This window comes from Apus apus, chromosome 12 (genome assembly GCF_020740795.1).
Source record: "Apus apus isolate bApuApu2 chromosome 12, bApuApu2.pri.cur, whole genome shotgun sequence".
NCBI lineage: Eukaryota > Metazoa > Chordata > Aves > Apodiformes > Apodidae > Apus > Apus apus.
Window position 1 is genome coordinate 20,517,179 of NC_067293.1, and position 23,694 is coordinate 20,540,872.

Below are 23,694 nucleotides of genomic sequence, written 5' to 3' on the forward strand. Positions count from 1 at the left end.
CCCGGGAGAAGCTGGAGTTGTGTTTGCAGGGCAGCACTGACCTCAGCCTCCTTCCACCTTTTGATCAGCATGGGCCCAGCTCAATATTTGATGGGCTTACCAAGGGACAATCACAGCCTTGCAGCACCTTGTGCCAGCCCCTACTTGTCCCACAAATGGATTTTCTTTTCTGCTGCAGAATTTGCCCCTCAGATTTTTTCAGGCCAACAGTTCTGGCCAGTGTCCCTGCTCTGTGGCCCCGCACTTTTCCAGGTGGTTAGCTCCCTCCTGCAAGCTGTCCTGAATACTTAAGCCTTCAAATCCAAATTCGAGGGCTGGATCTCACCCCTGAATTTAAAATCAATCCATGCAGCCTCTGCAGCTGAGTCTGCCTGGTCCTGCCTTTGCTTTTCAGGCACTGCAGGGGTGCACGAGGCAGCCCAGCTGGCTCAGTAATTTCCACAGAAGAAAGGCAAGGCTTACCCTGAGAGACACAAAGAAAGGGGCCACAGCACATACAAACAAACCACAAAGCATCTTATCTCTCCAACAAACCTTGAATTGGGAGATACACTAGATACATGTGCGGCAGTTTTCACAGCAAGGACATTGGTGTGTTTGCCTGGCACTGACCTCTCTTCTTGCCAGGCACAGGGAGCACAGCAAGTGACAGGTCAATGCCACCCAACAGGAGAGAGGCCAACACAGAGGGAAGTCAGGTCTGCAAGCATCACACCCAGCCCTGCAGGGAGCTGGGAAGCAATGAAGGGGACAATGGGTCCTCTGGTGTCAGCAGGAACAACCCTGCCACACCAGTAGAGGATTGAGCCCTATACTGAGCTCAACAGCCTGTTTTAAGGCTTTTGAAACAGGAGGAAAAGGGCAGAAGAACCCCTTTTCCCTCCTCTCACGAGTTTCACCCGGCAGCAAGCCCAGAAGTAAACGCAGCCTTCCCAGAGTAAACCACTGCTTATGTGCTCACACAAATAGAAAGCTTTGTAAATAAACACTCCTTCTAAAAAAACCCAAAAACAAACAAAAAACAACCAATGAGCAAAAAAAAAAAACAACAACGAAGCAAAAGTATCCTTGCCTTAGAAAAAAAACCCTTAAAATCTTCCCTTGGAGGTCAGCACAGGCTTCATGGACAGGGCAGGCACAGCTGAAGACCCCTTAGCTGTTTCACAGAAGTTGGGCAGAAACCAAGTTTCACCAGTGTGCACAGAGGCACCCCTGCCCCCAGGTCTAGGGCCTCTCATGCAAGCATCCAGAAGAGATATAAGGTGCCATTAACTCCACACAATAACTAACCAAATCAGTGCCCTGATCCCACAAGAAGTTCCATGATAACATTACAGCCTTCTACAGCCAGGAGCACAGACTCCTCAGGTACCAGCCCCAGCGCCTCTGACCACCCTCAGAGTTTCAGTCCTTCTGTGGACTCGTTCAGCAGACACAGGCACAGTCAGATTTGCATCCATTCCTTTGGGCAGAAGACACTCTGTGCAAATAGCTCTGACCACAGGAGCTCTTTTGTAAATCTTGAGGCTTCCAAGAGACCCTGGATGGAAGGTTTAAAGTCACCATGTTACTTTTCTGCCTCTCTGAAAGCAGATGAAAATCACTGTGCAATCCTGTCGTTATTAATACACACATTAACACAGTTTTAGTGATGCTGCAGATCTGGGGTTGTGAGATTAACTTCACTATCATTGGAATCAATATTTGATAAACTAAATGATAGAATTTACTTTGTGAAAGAGCAGAAGAATGTGAAGGAGCATCAGCCTGTCCTGCAGGAGAGCGGAGAGACAGACATCACACACAGGCAGAAAGGCCCAGGCGCCATCCATGTGAGTTGCAACACATGCAGAAAGTTTACCAGTGTCATCCAGACAAGCAAACTGACATTTGTTTGCTCCAATACTGGAGCATTTTATCACACCAGTGTTTGACAGAATCCCAGGTGCTCAACAGAACTCCCAAAGGACAAGTGTCCAGCGGAGAGGGAGGAACTCAGCAAGCAGCTCAACAAGTGGTGAGAAAGCTATAGGCCAGCACTGTGACCAGCAGAAAAGTCATTGCTCCTTTATGGACTGGAGCAGGCAGGACTGGCCCATGTTCTCCCAGGGCTGTGGGAAAGCAGGCTGGGCACACAAGGGAGCTGGAAGTTGGAGCTGAGCTCTGTGAAATAGGTCACTAGTTTCAGCCATGACTCTGCTGCCTTGGAAGAAACATCATCCCCTGTGCCTTGTTTTACGTCTCAGAGAAATGGAGGAAAGGATTCTTCGCTGGCCTTTCATGAGGACAAGGGATGATGCACCACACACACCTGAGACAGAGGAAGGTTCTTGCCAGAGCTACACTGGCCCAACCAGGGCCAAGAGGCAGCCGGAAGCAGGACCATGCTGCTCCTGAGGATAAAGCCTCAGGGGATGGAGCCAGAGCTGCAGGTACATAGACCCAGGAGCAATGAAGGTGTACAGAGCACAGGCTCCATGCTTAACTGGAACAGCCAGAACAGCCCATCCCCACCTCCTATCCAGCCCACCACCTCACAAACACTCCTGTGAGGAAGCAGGTAGAGGCTGCTTACACACCCAGAACCAAAGCCATGGAACAAAACTAAGATTCCCCTTCCCCACTGTCACTATGAAAACCCATCAACTGCCTTTCCTGTTCCAGAACAAGCTTCTAGTAAGAGCAAATAGGACAACTTGTGCTTGTTCTGCTTTCCCCAAGCCCACAGGGCCAGGGACAGAGTTCTGCCCCAGAAAAAATGCACTGAGCACAAACCTGCACGAGTCAACACTTTGCTTCCCCTGAGTGTGCTCGAGGCTCAGGTGCCACCTGATAGAGACTGGAGTCTCAGGGAGGGAGACTATTTAGTGCCTCAATATCTACATCTCTCAAGACTACTCTTGGCCTGCTCTGACCTTTCTCTAGATATTCAGCAACCTTCTGAGAATCACTACAAACAAAAGGAGCTGGTGCCAAGTTTTCAACCCTGGAAGCAAGAGGGCAGTGATGCAATAATCTGATATGGGCTTACTGCAACAAGGAGAGGAAATCAATCCACAACAGGGCTCCTTGACAGTAGCCACCCCTGGCAATATTGCTGCTGCAAGGCTGGGTGAAGGCCATAAAGATGTTACAGTGCCCCAGCCAGAGCCTTTGTGCAGATGCTTTGCCTTCAGTCAGTCAAGGATGCTTCAAAGATGGATGGGAGAGCAGCACTGGAGGTACAGCCAGCCTTCAGCGTGACCTCCCAGCTCCACAGCAGCATATCCCACATCCCCTTGACTCTTCAATCTTGATGATTGAAGATCAACTCTGGCTTGTATTTCCTTAACAGATGATGCACAACCAGAGGCAACAGCAATCATGGGCTGGTTGTAATTTTCCAGCTAACTCTGCTCAGAAGAAAAGTGTATCAATGGTACTAACATGTGCCCAGAAGGAATGAATTCTCAACACAAGTCGAAGTATGGTCCCTTCCAGGAGTTGCCAAAATTCCTTTTTGCACTCTCAGCACTACTCCTTCCTTAATGTCTCCTCCTTATTCTCCCCCTATATCCCCACTCCATCCTGCTACCTATCCTGAGAAAGTCCATCTTAAAATTACTAGTAACTTTCAGAGACCTATCACTTAGCACTAGATGTTCCTTCAGGCATCATCCAGTCATAAGGACCTGCACCCTTGTCCACAAACTGCACTTTATAAAGCTGCAGACCCAGAAGACCAAAGCCAGTCTAAGAGTAAGTTGCACTGCTTGATAAAGCCACATCCCAGAACCTGCAAGAAGACAGTGTTTCCGGTCCCCAGCTCTTCTGAGAGCCCTTTATGCTCCAGTCTGTCCCTGTACCACAGACAAACACAGCTTGGCCCTCAACACTTCTAGGTGTGACCTAAACTGAATCTGCTGTATATCACAGACAAATGGCAAACACAGCAGCAGCTCTCTGCACAACCTAGGTTCGAAGAATGGAGTGTTTAGATTTTTTTTCCACTACATGATCCTGCACAGAAGCAGCCTTTAGCCATCAGTGCTTTGCACTTCTATTTTTTCAAACTGAATATAGATGTACCTAACCAGAGAACTACTAAGCCTCTTAAGACTCCACAGACACTGGCAAGAGAATGCCAGGAAAGCCAGGCCACTCAAGTAGAGGAAATGTAAGCACAAGCTGAAAGGTTTTGTCCATCCAGAAGAAAGCACAAAAAAGCAACAAGAACCCCATTTGTGAGAGCAGCCTCCCCAGACCAGTGCATTCTTCACTTGAAGGCTGCAGCAGCATCAAAACAGACATGCAGTTCCTCCAGTTGTGTTGAGGTTTTTGGAATGCTGGAAGGAACAAGACAGACCCAACAATGGAGACTGGGTCCATGCCAGGCCTGCTGAGGATTGCTGAAGTCTCCACTGCTCCATTTCATATTTTGTTCACAGAGAAGTTGAGGTTTATCCCCTAGCACCAGAACTCCGAGCACCAACACGTTCTGATAAAACCTCTGCCTCACTCTGCAGTGCAGCAGCCACATGTTCTGCAAAGCCCCTCTTGACAACCACACGGAAGCAGCTGCAGAGACCAAACAGCTCATTAGCACAGTGGTGGCAGTAGCCATGCTCCTCCATCACTGCGCCCAGTCCTGAGACCTCTGGAAGCATGGGCAGAGACTGTCATGGCAAGGTGGCGAAACAAATTGGATTGAAAACCCTCCACCCTGGTAGAGGGTCAGGCAGGACAGACCCAGCAGGACATCAGGGGTGAGCAGCAGCTTTGGGGCCCAGCCACCCCCCAGACTGACCTGTGCACCCAGGCACTACAGGCACTCACTGGGGCAGATTCCAACAGCACTTCCTCCTCCTCTGCTCGGCCAGTCTGTTTGCAGGTTAAACAAACTCGCACTCTAGGTGCCTCCACAGAAATGTGACTTCTAGGACCAGCTCCATCAGACAGTTTGGAGGGCTGGGGAGGGGAAAGGGATGATATTCCAGCAGTTGCTTTCCAGGACTCAGGTAAGATTATGGAATCATAGAATGGTTTGGGTTGGAAAGGACCTGCATGAGCAGGGACACCTCCCACCAGACCAGATTGCTCCAAGCCCCATCCAACCTGCCCTTCAACACTGCCAGGGATGGGGCTTCCACAGCTTCTCTGGGCAACCTGGGCCAGGGTCTCACCACCCTCAAGAGTGAAGAATTTCTTCCTAATGTCTAACCTAAATCTCCCCCTTTCCAGTTTTAATCCATTACCCCTTGTCCTCTCACTCCCTGCCCTTGTCACAAGTCCCTTCTCCCAGCTTTCCTGAAGCCCGTTCAGGCACTGGAAGGTGCTCTAAGGTGTACTCAGAGTCTTCTCTTTTCCAGGCTGAACATCCCCAACACTCTCAGCCTGTCTTCATAGGAGAGCTGCTCCAGCCTGGACTTGCTTCAGGAGCTCCATGTCTTTCTTATGCTGGGGGCTGCAGAACTGGACACAGTGCTCCAGGTTAATCTTCTTATCTGCAAGCACACAGAGCTTACCTCTGGGGAACCACAAGGCAGACCTGGTCAGCTTGGAGACACAGCACTAGACTCAAAGCAAGCCTTAAGTAACCAGCCAGACACCATCTGTTGAATTTCTCTGAACTTTATTGGCACTTTAGGAAGAACAAGGTATGGATTTTAACAACTCCTCCAAACGGGAAAAAAAATATGCCTTAATATCAAGGTTCTCTCTGCAGGTAAGCACATGGACCCGTGAATTACTCCACAACCTTACGGAACTGATGTTCTATTATAATCCAGTAAAAAGACTGGTCGAAAAACCTCAACATAATTTACAGCAACAAAAAAATATAACAAGAAACAAGCCAGGCAAACATTTGATAAAGTACTTCCCTCCCCACAACACCAAGAGGAGTAGCTATCCAATTCAACTGGAACATGGAGAGGAAGAAGAACAATTCACTGTATTCTAACAGATAAAAAAACCCCAAATATGTCTACAAATCTCACCTTAATACTGAAAGCTTCTTACATTAGTTTTCTTGCAAAATATCATTTCTTTACAATACAGTATACATTTCCAAGAGAAGGAGGACCATAACCACATCCTCCACCCCATGACTAATATTTTCTAATTGTGCATAGCTAGAAGTATTGAAATCAAATATCATTAAATACCACTGGAATATAATACTGGTTAAGAAGAAGGCAGGGCTGAAACAACTACAAAGAGTTAGGTGGACTCACTGGCACAAGCCGTTCTATTCCTATATTGGACCTTTTGGAATTAGAACGATTAAAAAACCCTATAAACAGCAGTCATGCCAGCATCATAACATGAGCTCAGCAGTGTTGTGTGACTCGGAGCAGGAAAGGCTTACAGGTTTATTATTTGAACGCATAATCCAGGCACCATATGTCAGCTTGTTAGGAAATTACTGAAGTGTAAGAAAAGCTTTTCTCCCCCCCAGTGTATCAATAGTTGCCATAGACAGAGCAGAATTGCTGAGAACCAGCTTTAAAGCACCAAAACAGAAGTGTAAAGGGTGTCCTGTTCCCCCAGTAATGAGACTCCCGTGGAGCCAGTGCCAATAACCCTTCGGTATAGAAACAGGCAAATCAGTCCTGATGCATTTAGCTACTATTCGTTTGGGATTTTAGAAGCACTGAGGTGTGTTGTTTTGGCCAACCAAAAACTCACCATGTGGTGTCCCCTCCAGAAGCATGCTGTGTCCAGGGGAGAGAAGGGGCTCTCAGGTGACTCATCTGGGTATTTGGAAGCAACACACACTAAGCTATGCTCCAAACAGAAGTTGGTTGGTATCTGTATCTCCACACAGACATGTATTGCTTCCAAAAAAAATAATACAGCACTGGTAAGGTTGTTTCCAGAAACCCAAGGAATTCCTGGGAAAATACTGCAGTTTGTTAACACTATCACCAATATTTCTTTTTGGCACAGTCCCCCTTTGCCTTTCCCATCAAGCAGGGAGCTGACAATGCTCTAGCATTCAAATAGCTTCCTTCTACCACCGCTAGCAATAATACCATTCAAAGGGGGAACCCACAAAACTGAGAAAGTCACAAGATTTAGGATCATGCTAGGCAAGAAAATAAATCACAGGCTAGCCTGATTACTTCCTATAGGGACAGGCTAATCCAAGGAAGGCAAAGCAGAGGGGGACTCCATTGGAGGTGAAATCCATTTTTACAAGGCCTCTTCTGAATGTTAACATTTCCTTCTATAAAGGATCAAGGCAAAAATCCAACTAACCCTGAGCATACATGGCTGCTTCCTCCCCAGAAATGACAGGAAGGATTCTGGGTAGCTACAGCATGGATAGCTTGGAAGACAGGAGGCGATGGATATCTCAAAAACTGGAAGAAATGGCCCTCAGGACCAGTCTCACAACCACTACTGTCCCATTTATGAGAGACAGAGCCTTCTGTTCTCAAAGTTACAAAGGGGCAGAGCATCTTCCTGGGGAAGGAAAAGCACTTAACCCAGGGATCTGGCAGAATGTTAGTGAGGATTAAGGCAGCAATTGGACAAATACCTCAGGATTCTTTCCCCTCAAATGCTGCTTGAAGCCAGGAAGACAGATGTGGTCTGATACATGACTCAGGTACAAGTAATTTTTGGTCCCCAGCTGCTAATCACTTTTAATGATTGTATCTAATATAATCTAATATAACTAAAGACATCTGAGCTACAGTAGATCTGTACACAGTCATAAGGCACCAATCACTATGAGCTAAAAAGGCCTCTTATGGAAAAACCTGAAATCCTATTCACACAACTAGAAATGTATGGGTTCAGGAAGGGAAGAGAGCGACAGGAATTTTTAGTCTTTTACATGTCTGCCTTCCCCTTTAGGTTTCCATTGGCAAGCCCAAAAACAAAGGCAGTGCTCTTTAGCTATCTCTGCCTCACTGGTTACATTCAAGTCAGAAAAATGACAGCCATGCCATGAGCAAAGCCATTTACCAGAGACAAAACTTCTGGAAAGCAGGGAAGTTGAGGCTCCAAACTGCACAGCATCAGTGGGAATATTCCAAAGGCCTCTTCATGATTACAAAATTCAAAGTTCCATCCAGTTGAACAACTAAAGGTTACATCAGCAGGAACACTACAGAATCTGTTTGGTCGGCTTATGCTTGAAGGACAAAAGCTTTGGTCTTTTAGAAATAAAAGTCCATATTTTATCTCCAACCTTTCTTCTAAGCTCTAGCCTCCCATTCTCAACTACATGATTCAGACCCTGTATTAAGTCAGAAATTTAGACCCTGGCTACTAAGCTCAATAGTGAAACTTGCACAAGTTAGTAGGAAGGCACAGTGTCAAACTGTTAGTACTTAACCTAATTCAGTAAAAGCATCTGCTGGCCTCCCCTCCCAACAGGAGAGGACAGCAACACAGCCACTGCAGTAAGCAACACCAAACTAAATGCAGTGAGATCTTACCCAAAGCCAACCATTTCAGATTTGCCCCAATACATGCCTGCTTTCCCAGGCCACCCCAGGAAGATGTAAATAGTAATCTTTTTTCTGTTGCTTAACTCCTGCACTTGCCCAAAACCTGATAAATAAGACCATGGTCACTCTTCTGTAGTGGTTCCAGCGTAGCACGATTATGAGGGAATGATGGGAGAGGATGGGAGAGAGGAGAGAAGAGAGTACAGGGCAGCAGGTGCAGGGGAGGGTTTACATGGACTCAAACTCATCGATGCGCTGCTTGGTGTTGCCCTGCCGGATCTGGCGGAGGGTCTTGTACTTGTCTCGGCCCAGACGCATGTTCTCAGCATGGATCATATCATTGGCTGTCTTCTTGGTTTCATCCCGAGCATTTGCCAGCTCAGAGGAAAGTGCCTTTGGAGAAGGGGAAACGGGTTAGCACATGCCAGAGACTCAAAAGCTGGACAAGGAGGTTGCTTGCTGATCCTTCTAAAGATGCAATATCCATAGAGAAAGGAAGCAGATGAGCCTGAATGTTCATGGTTCTGGGCAACCTGCTCTAGATGGCCCTGCTTGAGCAAGGAAGTGGGACTAGATGATCTCAAGAAGTCCCATATAACCTAAACAATTTTGTGGTTCTCTGGAAGCTGTCGATATTTTTCCCTAACACCTGAAGGCAGAAGACATCAGGCAGCCTGTCACCCTATTTATCTTTGCCTAGCACAGTAAGAAAGGCTGTCTCCAATGTACTTCAGAAGAAGAATAAAATGGAGGGATCCCTAAAGACAACAGGAACATCTGGCAGAATTTGAGCAATTACTAGTCATCTACCACAAAAGAAACCTGCTGCAGAAGATGAAGTGCACCTCTGTCACTCTGCCTGTGCATAACCACCACAGCATGAGGCAGAACAAGCAAAGCGTGCTGCCAGTTAGGCAGCTTAACACGACACTTGGGAAGAGCCAACAGCAGAACACTGGAGTTTCTTATGAGAAGGTGGTGCAGCACTGCTCCCTCCATGCTGAGCCCCAGCAGGCTGCTCTCAGGGTTTTACAATGCAACCCAGTCAGACAAGACAGTTACAGACAGCTGCTGGGCAGAAACTGGACCAAATTCTGCAATTCATTGAAGCCAGAGCTGTGAGCAGCTGTCAGATGGCTGGCAAGACTCAAACAAGTACACTACATCTGTCAGATGCTGCTTTTTGGCACTGCTTGAAAATACTTCACTACTTCCAGTGAAATGGAAGGCAAGTGCCAGGAGACTAGATCTGCGCCTCTGCTCAATAGGTAAGCATCTAGCTGTCAAGGTCATGATCATCCCTCTTTCCCCCTTTTTTAAATACCAGCAATACCCCCTAGCTGCAATTAATGGCAAGGAGGATAGGAGTAGCACCCAAATACATATCCTCTCTGCTGCCAACTTCCTACCTTCAAGTGTTTCTGGACCCGTTCATTCTTCTCTGCCTCAGTAGTGCGCTCCTCCTCACTGCGATCCTTGATGGTGGCTTCCGACCGCAGCTCAGCACTGGCTTCTGCCGCGTTCTCATCCTGCTCGTCATCATGCTCATTCTCCGAGTGCATGGGCTCAGTGACATGAGGGGTGCTCATGGCAGTCTTCAGCTCCTCTTTGGTCTTTTCTAGGTCCTCCTGCACCATCTGTGCCTGCAGCAGAGCACGACACAGGAAGTTAGTTACAGAAGGCCTTGCACCTCTCACACATTCAACTATTATGTTCCAAAGCTACTCTGCCACAAGCATTTGCAAAGCTTTCTGCTGACTAATACTTCAGGGATTCAAGGAATGGTTAAATTCATGGAAAACAGACTATAGACCTACTTAGTAAAAATACTTCTACATGGAATTAGGAAGGGCACTCATTCCACCAAGGAAACCAAAGCTTGGTATTTACTACAGCCTCCTGCTTGCAAATGTTCAGTAGAGTGTGGTACCTAGTGCAGTAGTTCAGGTCACAACACAGACTCAAGAGCAACTCCACAAAAAGTCCTGCCATTTGCTTAGGTTCTGCTTTACCTTCTGTTGCCATTCCTGAGCCTCACTCTCTTTCTTCTGCCTGGCCAGCTCCAGCTGCGTGATCCTAGCTGTGAGTTCTGCCATCTCAGCAGCCTGCAAAACAAAGGCTTTCAGTGGGGACAAAATCAAAGCACTTGCTAGATGAAGCATTTAGTCCAAGTCCTGAATAAAAACAGTATCTCTAGCATCTTTTGGTAAGGAGAAAGCCTCCCTGTAAGCTTCAGCCCCACCAACATCTCCATTATACAAGAGAAAAGGAAGTAAAAATAAGTTTTGGGTTTGGTTGTGAGGTTTATTGTTTTTCTTCTCCTGCAAACAGAGCTACAGAACAATTCTTTGAATCCAAATCAGGGAAAGCAATTAGTGAGCTTTACACTCTGTTCTCAGCATCACAGAAAAAACCAAACCAACAAACAATTCAAATCTACTGTACAGACTTCTATGTAGGTACAAGTTCATCTGCTTGAGGCTAAAAATTAAGAACTACACTTCCCCACTATGTTTGTAGCCATGATTGCTTCAAGAGCTGAGGTGCCTACCCTGTCACTATGTTCCCTACCCAAGTTTCAGCTCACCCACTTACCAGCTGTTCCTGGGTCTTTTGTTGATCATGGGATGCTTTCAATAGGGCCTCCTTTGCCTCCTCTGCTTCTCTACGTTCTTTAGCCAGCTTCTCTGCTTCATCCTGAGCTCGTTTTCTCTCCTGTTCCAGCTCCATGGCTCTACGGGTCTGTTCTTCCAGTTCTGAAAGAATAAGGGAGCACAAATGAAGAGAAATCAAGTAAAGAATGGCAGTTAGAAGAGGAAGCTGCCTGTAACACCTACACTCTGGATGAACCTTTTCCTGCAGAGGGACAGGTAAGAGAGAGATGCAACATTGTAACTGGAGCAGGAAGGCTAAGAGCCAGGCCTGTTCTAGGCCAATAGATTACTTGCCCAATTGATTTGTGGGGAAGCACCTATCCCAAAATTACATCCTTTAAGGCAGAGAAGAATACAGCACTTGGCTTGGGCACCACCACACTGTAACACTGGCCAAGCAATTAGATAGGAATGACACCAGAGCACTGGCTGATGTGATATTTGCTCCCCATTTTATTCTTCAACTACAGATGTTTTGGAATAAGACTTCCAACCAGCACAGGAAAAACTGCAAGGTACTCTTGCTGCCAGAGGAGCATCTTGGCTGCCATCCCTTTCTTTAATGCAAGTCCTATTTCAGCAGCTAAATACGGAGGGCTTACAGTCAGCTTCAGAAGGCTAAACCAGAGCCCCAACACCAGTCAGCACCCAATCCTGGAGAGCCAAACAGCTCAGAGGTGCTCATACCTCTACTGCTTGAACACTTCTCACTCAGACTAGCCATCTAAGGAAATACTGGAACACTTCATATTACCTTGCTGAGCTTTTTTAGTTTGCTCCTCAATTTGCTTGAGTCTCTCCATTAGCTCCTCCTTCTCACGTTCAATCTTTTCCTTCTCCTTTTCTGCCAACTCCCTCTTCTTCTTCTCATTCTCCAGCAGGGCTCTGACAAGGGGGAAGTCATCATGCAATTTCAAATTAACAGCTACTCAGGAACACTTCCTAGTGAAGCCATGAGTATGCCAGAGATGCACACTACAGCACTCAGCTGAGGAGTTTTACTCCAGATGTGCCCCTTTATAGAAGTGCAGATAGAAAAAGCCCTGCTGGCATTCATCTCAGTGGCAGGTTCACAACAGCAGTGTTATAAGGTAAATCTCCTCCTATCAAGATTTGTATTAGTCCCATCAAATAGACAGACCAACCTTTACAAGAAAGTCCTGGTGGGTCACATTTGTGCCAAGTGTCATTTCCATCATTCCACTAGATCTACTGGAGCAGAAAGCAATCTGCTTTATTTTCAGCTCAAGCAGATGAAGGTGCTGCCAGCAATTCATTGAGCACATGATGCTACTGTGCAGTGACCAACCATGTCCAGCTTACTCAGAACCCCACCAACCTCTCCATCTGTTTCTGATGCTTCTCCTCCCGAGCCTGCGCTTTCATCTGCTGCACCTCAATGGTATCTGGTTTACGTCTGCGCATGTAGAGCTCGTGGTTCCCCATGCAAAGTGCCAAGATTCGTTTGTTAATCCGTAACCGAGGGGCATAGAATACAAAGTCCTTGGGACAAGAAAAAGGCAGCATTAGACCAGTTCCTCTGTATGCAGCATGCTCCCAGACACTAAGCTTTCTAGAACTGCTAGCCAGCTTTTCTTAAGTGTCTAAATCATGGGTGGCAGCCAGACAATTTTCTTTCAGAAAGGAACTTCAGCCTATAATGCACACAGGGCTGAAGAGCCCAACTTGCTGTCACGGTGTGCAGGGCTTCTCATGCAGCATCCCCAGCACAGCCAGCTCTGTTGCACTACAAACACCACCAGGTGTGCCTACCACGCACACAGACCGACTTCTCCCACCTTTCTTCCCACTTAGTTATTTAATACTATAGTCAGCCCAGGTGTCACATTTTGTTTTATGCTAGAAAGGGTGTTAAACATTAGGGATCATGCTACTAAGAAGCCAAAAGTTTAATTTCCATGTTGCTTCTTACTGGTGCTTTCTTGTCAATAGGCTTAATAACAAATTTCTTGTCATTGAATGAGATATTTCTGATCTCGCTCCAAGGGAATCCGATTTTTGGTGTTAGCCTGTGAAAACGGAAAGCGAAAAGAAATAACAGTAATTTCAAATTCTTGACTTACAACTTAAAGCTCAAATTTTTACCAAATCTGCCCTCATATTCCAATACTCTTATGCTTACTGGCAAACAAAATCAGTCATGTAAATGAATTACAAGAAGCTGTTTTTCAATTACTTTTTTTTTTTTCAAATGGAAAACAGAAGTGGGGAATGCATCTGTGGTAGGAACAATAGGGATACAAGTAAAATTAGCTTGAAAAGGCTTGCCAATTTCTTGTATTTTTTGGTCCAAAGCCGCACATTTTATGGATCATTCTGGCAGCGTCAAAAACACAGCCAAGAATCATATAGGAATTGTAGTATACTCAAAGACTGAATTCCAGAAAAGATTAATTTTTAATGGCTTTATATTGGGAAGGAGCTGAAGGCAATGATAAGGAGAGGGGGTTTATTACCTGTCATTCTGCTCATAGATGTTGAGGCCAAGAGCATCTACACCTAGCCAGAGTTCAGAGCCTTTCTTGTTCTTAATGCTGAAGTAGTTCACACCGTACATTTCCAGATCCTGTGCAATTTTCAGGTACTCCAAGACAGCATCTTCTCTGCAGCATGCATAAAGCAAGCAGATATTTCTTTTTTAGTCTATAAGCCATTAGAGCAAGAAGGTGCTACCTTTCCACACGGGCAGAGCAGTATAAAGCTGGAAAAGGTTCCAAGCATCACCATTGCAGATAATAACAATCAAACTGCAAATTCGGTTTTGTTTTACCAAAACCAGCCAGCTGATGTGGACTAGCAAGGGCAGAGGCACATGAATCTAGTCACACTGAGCACAATAACCTGAAGAATGCCAGCTCATCCTGAAGCAAGCCACAGATTTTTCTATGCATTCATACATTACACACTAGCATCACATACCACATTATGTTAAAAACAGCAGTTTCACACTCCATCAGTTAGTTACCTAATCATTCCTCGATGTTCCTCATGCCACACCTGGATCCTCTCCTCCCACTGGTCCTTGTTAAGCTTGTGCTGCTCCAGAACTCTAGAAAGAATACATGGGATGTTTGAGAGCAGCCACTGCATTTATGCACACGGAGTCACATCACACTCAAATAATGCTTCATCAAGTACTCAGCTGGCATCACAGTTCCCCCACAAAAATATTCCAGGAAACACCATTTAATTATAATATATACACTGGTCAGTATTCAGATTTCTCACAACTGGCAAGTTGTATTCAGTTGTGCTTTCCCCATGGCATTACTTTTTTTGTTGTTTTGGAGCTTCTCTCACTACTTCTGATTAGAGTTTCTTCAGTAGCACTAGGACATTTCAGATTAAAGCTCTTAATTAAATTAATACTAATCACACTCTTCAGAGAGGTACCCAGCTATATTTTATTCCCAACAGTCCAATCAAGACATATCCCCCAAAAAGTCCCAAACCCTTTAAGGCAAGGAAAGTCTAAGGCTACCCATGTTCACTGACCTCTGTGGGAGCAGTTTGTCACTTGCCAGGTAGCCAGTCTTGTGCACCTCTTTGTTGAAGTCTCCATATTTGGACTGGACAGCATAAGAAGCCAGAAGAACAGCTGTTTCTGGAGGGCAATAAATGTCATCATTCAGAATTGCCTCCTTCACTTGGAGGAAGAAAAGGCGCTGTGTGATGTCCTGGATCAGCTCTTCTGCCACATCCTCTGGGTAGAACTTGGCACGGAATTTGAAAAGCAGGGGGCTTTCTTTGCGTACATCCTGTGCTGTTACCTGGAACAGAGTTACCAGATGTTACAGTGTGCACACCAAGTGAGGGGGCAGGTTTACAACCTGCATTAGAAAAAAAATCCTCCTAATGCAGAAGTGAGTGGGCAAAAAAAGCAAAAATTTTCAGTTCCTTGCTGCTAACTACCTCATCACCTCTTTCCACAGGACTTATGACAAGCCACTAGTTATGATCAGGTTTGTCTCCAGGCAAGATGCTCACATGATCACTACATAAACAGGTAACTGGGAAGGGTCACAGATCTGCCTGAGTAACAACCAGAACAGGATGCAGGAGGACCAGGTCTGACAAAATGTACCTTGGGGAGGGGTGTGCAGACTGAAGAAAGGCAACACCAACTCGCTAATCTTGCTTCAGGTGTGTGGAGGGGCCAGAACAACAATACAGAGACCGATTTTGCTCCTGCCCTCCATGAGAAAGGAACCCAGGATAAGAAAAGGCCTAGAGCAAACATACCTTTTTGTTCAATTTCAGCCATGTTGAGAAGCCCTTGGTGTCCTGATACTGAAGTCCAAAAAACCAGACCTCTCTTAGACCAATTGTCTTGACGACCTGTAAGAAAGGTGATTAGCAAGAGCCCTGGCTATATGGGCTGATCTCATTGGTGGCAGAGAACATGTTAAAGGTAAGCTCAAAAAAACGAACACAGCCAGTGCCTTCTGTATCCCCTGCTACAGTGCACGTACAGAGATGACAGGGTATCTGAGGAGTTTTAAGTGGGAGATGTATTGTATTTGTCCATCTCCCACATCTCTTTATGGCCTGTTGCTATTTATAAACAACAGCTGGGACACCATTTTCCTCAGGTACTTATAAGCCAGCATGTACAGCCAAAATACAATTGCAACAGGTCTGACGGGTATAATAGCTGCCAGGAACCAAGTACACAGCTCCATTTTCAAACACAACCCTCACTTACCATGCAAGTGTACTACTCCTGGGCAACCCATGAATCACCCTGATAGGCTATGTCCTACTAGGCTGTACTATTTTAAGATTTGTATTCTACTCCAGTGAAAAACGTGGACATGCCTTTCATGCACCACTTTAATAAGTGGCACCATAAGAGGTACTGCAGTGGGTAAATTGATATGCTGTCCCTTGTGCCAGGACAACGAGCACCATAGACGTTAACTACAACACTATGTAAGCCCTCTCCTTACTCACTTCCCCAGCAGACCATGGGTGCTATGTAAGCGTTAAGAAGACTTTACAGATACACTGCAACAAGAGACAAGAGCCTCACGGGGGGGCAAGACTACTGCAGAAAAATGCCACTGCTGGGAAAAAGGAGGAAGTTCCTTGGTGAAGCCATTAGCACAGGCCACAGCTTTATGCACTGGCAAGCCTGGGACATGCCACAGCATGCAGCAAGCCTGGAAACTGAAATTCCCTCACATGTCTCCTGAACCCCAGGAGTTGTTCTCAGACCTGCAAACAAAGCACTTACTTATCTAGTAGGGGGGATGACAGGTAAGGAGGGCAGGAAGGAGAAGACCCTTGTCTTTAGGCCGCTGCCTCCACACACCACCTACCTCTCAGGCTTGCTTGCAGCTTCCCTGCTTCAGCAGGGGATGAGCCTGGGAAAACCAGGAGCCTGCTCATGTGGAAGTAATTTTGTACTGCCTTGACCCATGTTTTACAATTTCTCCCTAAACGCCTATTTCCTTTAAACTACTTCCTTCTTGGATCCTAGGGATACACCCTGTTCCCTTCTGATGTGGTCTCTAGCTTTGGCAAGACACCACCGAGGTCAAAGGTTCCCCACAAGCACATTACTAGGTAGATTCTTTAAGGTTTGGATCAGATATTTCTTCTGGCCTTACCAAAGGCCCTCTCGGGTCCAAAACCCAGAGGCAGCTCCCAGCAGAGGTGTGGAATTAGCTGCACACACGGAGGGAAGACCTATACGAGGTCATGGAGCCTACATACATCATCCCACTTGAATCCATGAAATTATTCAGTCCATCCTTGCTTGAATATGAGCTGGAGAACTGGCCTAAAGTCCACAGTGAATACATGGCAGATAAACCTTCATTTGTGCACATCACAGTGGGATGCACACAGCTAAGGAGACTTCTGGAGAAGGCCCAGAGTTTGCAATATACATTGAAAGCCCTCGGTGCACAGGGAGGAAGAAAGGCCATCCCAGAGCCCAAGGAGGGCTCTGCTCTGGGCAGCATTAACATCTGAATGGGGTGAAAGCTCCCTCCCCTGCTGCATGTGTCTGCATGCCTCTCTTCCATTTGTCAGCAGCTTATGCCTGGGAATTCAAGAAGCTGGACTGCCAGCAGGAACTGAAAGGCACCACACTGAGGCCCTGCACAAAAGGACTTTTATTCTACCACAGCAGCCTGCACAGCAATAGACATGACAACAGGCTGGACAGAAGAGAGGGGGAGACAGCACAGCACAAAGCATCACACCCCCAAACTGCTAATGAATCCAAAATGCAGCACAATTCCTTCTCAGGAATTACATGAGCTGCAAACCAAGGCATGCTGTGGCTCGTTGGCCTAAACATAGATCTGGCCCATTCAAACTTCATCAGGCAACTGCTTTCCAAGCAAATGCACATGATGGCAGGGTGGGGGAAACAGCCCTTTTCTCTCCTTCCCACCTCAGCTTCAGCAGGTTTCCTTTAGCAAGTGGAAAAGCAGAAAGAAGGAATAGCCTTCTACAGCTGCAAGGATTCTGGCTGGCGGCTAGCCATTCAATTATGTTTGGGGATGTTGAGCATTCAGAGCCCTGATGAACTGTGAGATGTTCCAAAAGCAGTTACTGGCAGGGGCTAAGGATGGAGAAGGCCTGGCACACAGGACAGGAAAAGAGAGAGTGCTGTTCAACACAGACCACTACACTTAAATATCTAAAGTTTACACTCTCAGCTGGAGAGTAACATCTTTCCTTTGTGCCAGCGAGAACATTAAGTCTGTCCTTGGGCATTGCTGAGCCCACAGTACAAGACTTAGTCTACAACTCGCAACAGATTACAGGAGCCTTAAAATCCAGCAGTCCCACAGTACTCTGACATTCCCCATGACTCTCACCTCACTTTCTGATGATAGCCTAAGCATACAGTAGGACAATTTAATTTTTTACTTATGTTCAGACAAAAACAAAGTCTTCTGGGTAATCTCTTCTCTCACTTCTCCTTACTCCACATTTTCCAGGTCTGAATAACTCTTCCTATCCTTCATCTGCACACTCACCCATTTCTTAAAAGTAGATTTTAGCATCAAAATGATGATTGAAGATTGCTCTCATTCTCAGCCCAGGAAATACACCACCACACTGGCCAAAAAGTGCAGATCCTCCAAAAAAGCACCATCCACATGGGCAAGACCAAAGCATGCAAGTAGAAGAAGAGACACTCCACTCAAACCAAATTCCTGCACCAAAAGCAAAAGCATCCTAGACTATATTACAGCATAAGTCTGTCTTGAGTCTCACTTAATTAAAAGATTAAATGGGCCTCTCTCCCTTTCCCTGCCAGGCATGTTGCATACTTCTGAGAGAAAACTGCTACCAAACCTCATTGCTGGAGGGGCTCTGAACTGGTGCCACACCTACAACTTCACATTCCATAATCAAAACCAACTTTGAACATGGTCTTCCAGGTACCCTAACTTAACAACCAAGATGGGCTCCATCCAAAGCCTTAAATATTTAACTGCTCCCTTCCATTTGGCTGATTCTTCAAGAACATGGATATATTTGTAGCTTTCCCCTTGCAAGCACTAAAATGCCCAAGTGATAAATGACAGGATCTTTTTTGAGTTTAAGCTTAGTACAGTTTGCCATCAACCTCCTTCCCAAAAAGCAGTACATTTTTAGTTAGACTACTGGTTTTGGAAGAGCCAATAAGTTTCCACATGTTCCTGTGAAATCTGAGACACATTTTCATACCACTCAACCACAAGCCTTCATTACACAAACAACACTTTTCGGGGGCTTGCTGGAGGAACCAGCCACTGTCCCAAGACTTGCTGCTTTCTACCATGAAATTGCCAGGGTAGGTTCTGTGTTTTCACCTACTCAAGTGTTTTTGAGCACTCAAAAACAGTTTCCTGCATATTTAAATGCTACTAGGTAGGACGTTGCCAAGGTTAAAGGCTACTCTACAATCTGTCTCCACACAAAACTTCATTTACAGAAGATAAGAGACCAGCCACATTTATTTCAAACACAGCTCAACTCTGCTGGAGTTACTCAAAAGTTGAGAGGGATTTGGTCAACCTGTAGGCTCTAGCAACCATGAAAGCAGAGACTGACAAACTGGTACTCTACAAAGCCATTACACTCACTGCAGCAGGTAGGCAAGCCAGGGCAGGGCACATGAACTCAGAATCCTAAGTTCTTTGGTCCCTAATGAAAACTGTAGGGTTCCTTAAGAAATGAAAACAAAAATCAAAACCCCAAACCAACCCCACACTCCATTACACATTAGGCTCAATGCTGAACACAAAGTACAGCATCAATGACCAGGTTTACAGTGAACAGAGGTGCCCATTGTTACAATTTCAACTCATTGTCTAGGGGATGGGATCTTATAGGAAGATGTCATATATAGATAATTATGTTGCTACACTGTATATCATGTCAGTATTTCTACAGCCAGCTACTTTGGGGCAGAAGACAGTTTTCCCACAAAGCAATAGAGCATCTGCATTGCTCTATCACTACTAAAACTCACTTTGGAATTTAACAAAGCAGGAAAGAGGCAAATAGGAACATTTCTACCTCAAGCCCATTCACCTATTATAATGGAACTTCAGATTCAAACTGTTCCTCCTTGTGAAGCTACTACCTAGACATAAGCTTTCCAAAAGCCTTCTGAATCCTATTCAGAATACTTCAGAATTATAGGTGGCATAAAGAATATAGTTATTCTACCTTTAGACACAAGAGGTGGAAACAAATGTTGCCTAAATATTAATTAATAAACCCAGCAGCATGCACCAAGGTAGTTGTGCAGATAGAAACCTCAGTAATACTTAGCAGCTCCTTTTTGCTTAGCTCAGATCAGACAGCTAAAAGTGAAAGGACACTTTAGGGCAACAATATGCAGGATATCTTAAAATTTTTCTCTAAGTGGCAAAACCTAAGTTTCACATCAGAAAGTCAATGTGCTGCAACAGCAAAACCGTAAGCTTGTTTTGTAGACTCTCCCTTCCCTCAAGAAAGTATTTTATAAATCAGGTCCTTTTGCAGAACCAGCACCAGGCAGAAAATACTAGATTAGCAATTCCAGCAGCACAAAGTAGTTTGAGGGAGTTGGAAAATGAACAGCCCTAACTTTGTTCTTACACACCCCATAATGGGACCAAAGACAACCTTGGGACAGAAACTAAAGTGGAGTGAACAGATGACCCATCAGAGCACAGCCCCTGCTTAGTCCCCACGAGCAAGAACAGCTCTGGATTAGCCCTCTACAGGAACTGACCTACACAAAGAGCTCAGCCATTTGAGACACAGCAGATACATCCCAGCTGACATACATGCAAAGCCCCATCTCCATATTAAAGGGAGCAAGTTCAGTATTTACTGTCAGCTCTCAAGGCTCTCATGGTTTGGTTTGGTATCCAGGTTAGCTCTTGCAAAGATCAATAATCTGTTTGCACATGTCCCTACACAAGAAGTACTTGCTTTCCTTTATGTGCAAGTCTGACTATAGTCTCTTTTGCAACAGTAGGGTCTTGCATTTTCCATAAAAAAAAAAAAAAAAAAAAGACAGGCAGACAACATTCTGTTGTGTTCCTGCATTCAGAGACCAAGATGAAACTTTTCCCATTGTGGCACGAGTCGAATAGCTACCTCCTTTGCAATTATTTTCCTTAACTGTAAAGGGCCAATTATTAGATTGCAGGGCACCAACAGAAGCTGGGTTTAGACTCCTTGACCACTCACAGAGCAGTAGCCTCCCAGACTCCTTATTCATATCAGAGGTGGAAGATTTTTGACATCCCCACATTTACTGCTAACTCCCCACTTCATGGCTCCCAACATTCTCAAGCCCTGGTAGAGGGTTAGTCCTTCTACCACCATCACTGTGGTGGTACCAAACTAACACCACCTAGCTCTGTTGTGTCAAAGCCTGGACATCTGCCACTGATGAGGCCCTAGGACATCCTTATCAGAGGCCAACACCACTACCTCCAAAGGAAGTCTTGTGTGCTAGGCAGTAGAAAACAGTTCAGTTCTTATTCCAGTGATTGTGACACATGGTCAGTGTAACGAGATGGTGCCCACCAAACCTTTTAGAAATAGCAAATGTTTTAACAGCTAGCTTCAGACACTTGCCCCACTGTATTTCATCTTCCAGCTCCACCTGCAATCCAATTTAGCTGAAGTAACACTGCCTCATTTACACTGGCAACTTAAATACTGTTGCAGAACTAAGTTTCTGTTTCCTCCCTTCACAAAGTGTTTAACTATGGAAAAAAACCCCAAAAATTCTGTTTAGACAGGTGCTGCAGATGCTCTAGAGCTGACTGAAAAAATCCCCTACAGATCAGAAATGCTCCTGAATTCAGTGGCAGTGCTTTTTAGCACCTGCTGCTTTGCTTGGATAATGTCAGAAACCAAATATTGAAAAATAAACTAGTGTGCAACTCAGAACTTTCCAGAAAGCCTTTCTGCTTTTCCCACGATGAAAGGATGTTGTTTTAGTAAAGCCTAAGAACTCACCCTATTCACTCCATGTCAGTGTTGGGCTGCAAAGAGCAATATAATATCTAGCACTGAATCACCCAGCTTAGGAAGAGAGAATGTAGCAGTTTGTGGCTGAACATATAAAAAAACTAATGAGGTTTGCTGGCCCAAACTGAAATACCTGGTTTCTATGGGTGGGTCAGCCCTCAAGTGTCTCTCTTCATTATGATAAGTATGATGTAGAGCTGACCCAGAAGACATAATACTGAACCACTCCCAGATCTGATCTATCTGGTCTGGCAGACACTTAATCTTGTCATTAATCCAAGATTCATTTTACTTTTCTTTAAACTATGAACTCACTGCTCAGATTCTCCTCCGAGTAGCAAATCCAGGGCCTTCAGGATTACAGCATGAAAACACAGTGGTGCCTGTCAAAGTTTCAACCACTGCAATGGATAATGTCTGTCTTTTGCTGCTCCAACTTTGTGCTGCACATGCCTCCCTGCTTCTGTTTGGACCAAAGCAGGAGGAAGTTTGCCCATCCAGTGAATGCAGATGAGGGCTGAAGCACCCAGATGAAGACAGCCCAATACAGCCTGTAACATCTCTTAAGATTTCCCTCAGGGCCTGATGGGGAGTACAGAAGAGCACTTCACCTGCATTTAAGGGCTGCAGCATCATCTGAAACCCAGCTAAGCTACTCCTGTTTTAGAGACCAACAACTCATGTAAGCCAACTAAAGATAGTTTGCTAGCTCCCTCTTAAGACTTTTATTATGAATGATAACTACAGATCTACTGCTTTCCAATTATTATTATGAGCTATAGCACAAATTCAGTTCATTAGATGTAAGAACAGCTCCTAACACATTCTTAAGAGATAAAAAACTGCAGTAGTTTTGAAAAAATGTAACACTTCTTACTATGCTGAATTGTCTTGAAGTTATTGTATAAACTGCAACTTAATCTTTGAAGTCCTTCTGAAATTGTTTGCTGTTGCCTTAATAGAATCATAACATCTGTACCGACTTTAGATATTCTGCAGCTCCATCACCTACCTGATCAAAGAGTTGCTTCCCTGTAGTGTTGGGCTGGATGGCAAACTCCAGCTCAGCATCCATGGTGGTAACACGCACACTGATCTGGAAGACAGAAAACACATTGTTACAACACATGCTCGAGGTCACACCACCCAACAGTGAAAACCACCACCAGCCTAAAGCCAGGGCCAGGCTCCCAAGCCTCCAGAACTCCACTGCCAAAAGTCAAGTCATCTGCCCTGCCAGCACAGTGTTCAGTTTCCCTGTATAGCAGAACTTTCATGTTTCACAGTGTAAGAGTTTATCCTATCTGCTCCTACCAATATTCCCATCTGAACACCGACACATGAGCCATTTACAGCTTATGAAGTTGAGCTTCTAGTGTAGAACATTCTGGCATCTGTCTCAAAAGCAGAGATTTTCCAAACCTCAGTACACACCACCAGACATCAAACCCTTCAAGTACCTGGAAGCATTAACAACTTATTCTGCTACAGAAGGCAAATCCATACTAACAACACTGTTCCAGTGTCCATGGGTATTTGAAGAAATTTAAGGCACAATCCCAGATATGCTCCAAGGGCTGTGGGTACAAAGCAGGCAGGACACAAGGACAATCTCATGTGCTAAGGAAAAAGACATGCTGAACTAACATACACACTATGTGCAAACAGGTCACAAAGCAGAAGTATCTCTATGTAGTTGTCCACTGCTTTTCCAGGAGGTGAAAGATCTCCACTGCAGAAATGCTTCAGGTGTAATTTAATACTGCAGTCAAGATTTCGTTACAACATTAGCCTTAACAAGTATAATGAATGGTCTTCTGGAAGAAATATGGTATGACACACACCATCTTATCAGGAAAGTCTCACCAACAAGTTTTCACACATGAAATGAAAGTGGCAAGGGATTGCAGCAAAGGAGTTTGCAGTTTCATCCCACAGAAGCAGGAATACACCTGTACATCTTTCACCAATAGTTCTCACAAAGCATTGTGATTCCATTCAAAAGTCCTGATCACTACAGGGGGAAAAAAAACCCACACAAAACAAAAACAAAAAACCAACACAGATTTGTAGAAGTACTGTCTGAA

The 23,694-nt window shown here is 45.2% G+C and overlaps 1 protein-coding gene across 2 annotated transcripts in view; it reads right to left on the bottom strand.

Moving 5' to 3' along the window:
• Window positions 1-5,594: 5,594 nt before the first annotated feature.
• MSN (moesin) overlaps window positions 5,595-23,694 on the bottom strand; it is a 38,972-nt gene continuing 20,872 nt past the window's right edge. Inside the window, exons 2-13 of one of the 2 annotated variants that reach the window (XM_051630270.1) lie at window positions 22,620-22,703; window positions 15,362-15,457; window positions 14,615-14,889; window positions 14,085-14,168; window positions 13,576-13,722; window positions 13,032-13,128; window positions 12,438-12,601; window positions 11,853-11,983; window positions 11,040-11,200; window positions 10,457-10,549; window positions 9,854-10,087; window positions 5,595-8,837 (exon numbers count right to left, since the gene is read on the bottom strand). In XM_051630270.1, coding sequence (XP_051486230.1) covers window positions 8,673-8,837; window positions 9,854-10,087; window positions 10,457-10,549; window positions 11,040-11,200; window positions 11,853-11,983; window positions 12,438-12,601; window positions 13,032-13,128; window positions 13,576-13,722; window positions 14,085-14,168; window positions 14,615-14,889; window positions 15,362-15,457; window positions 22,620-22,703 — 1,731 coding nt within the window. In that variant the 3' untranslated portion in view covers window positions 5,595-8,672. Of the gene's footprint in view, window positions 8,838-9,853; window positions 10,088-10,456; window positions 10,550-11,039; window positions 11,201-11,852; window positions 11,984-12,437; window positions 12,602-13,031; window positions 13,129-13,575; window positions 13,723-14,084; window positions 14,169-14,614; window positions 14,890-15,361; window positions 15,458-22,619; window positions 22,704-23,694 lie in introns of those variants that run through there. The other variant, XM_051630271.1, reaches the window with a different exon arrangement.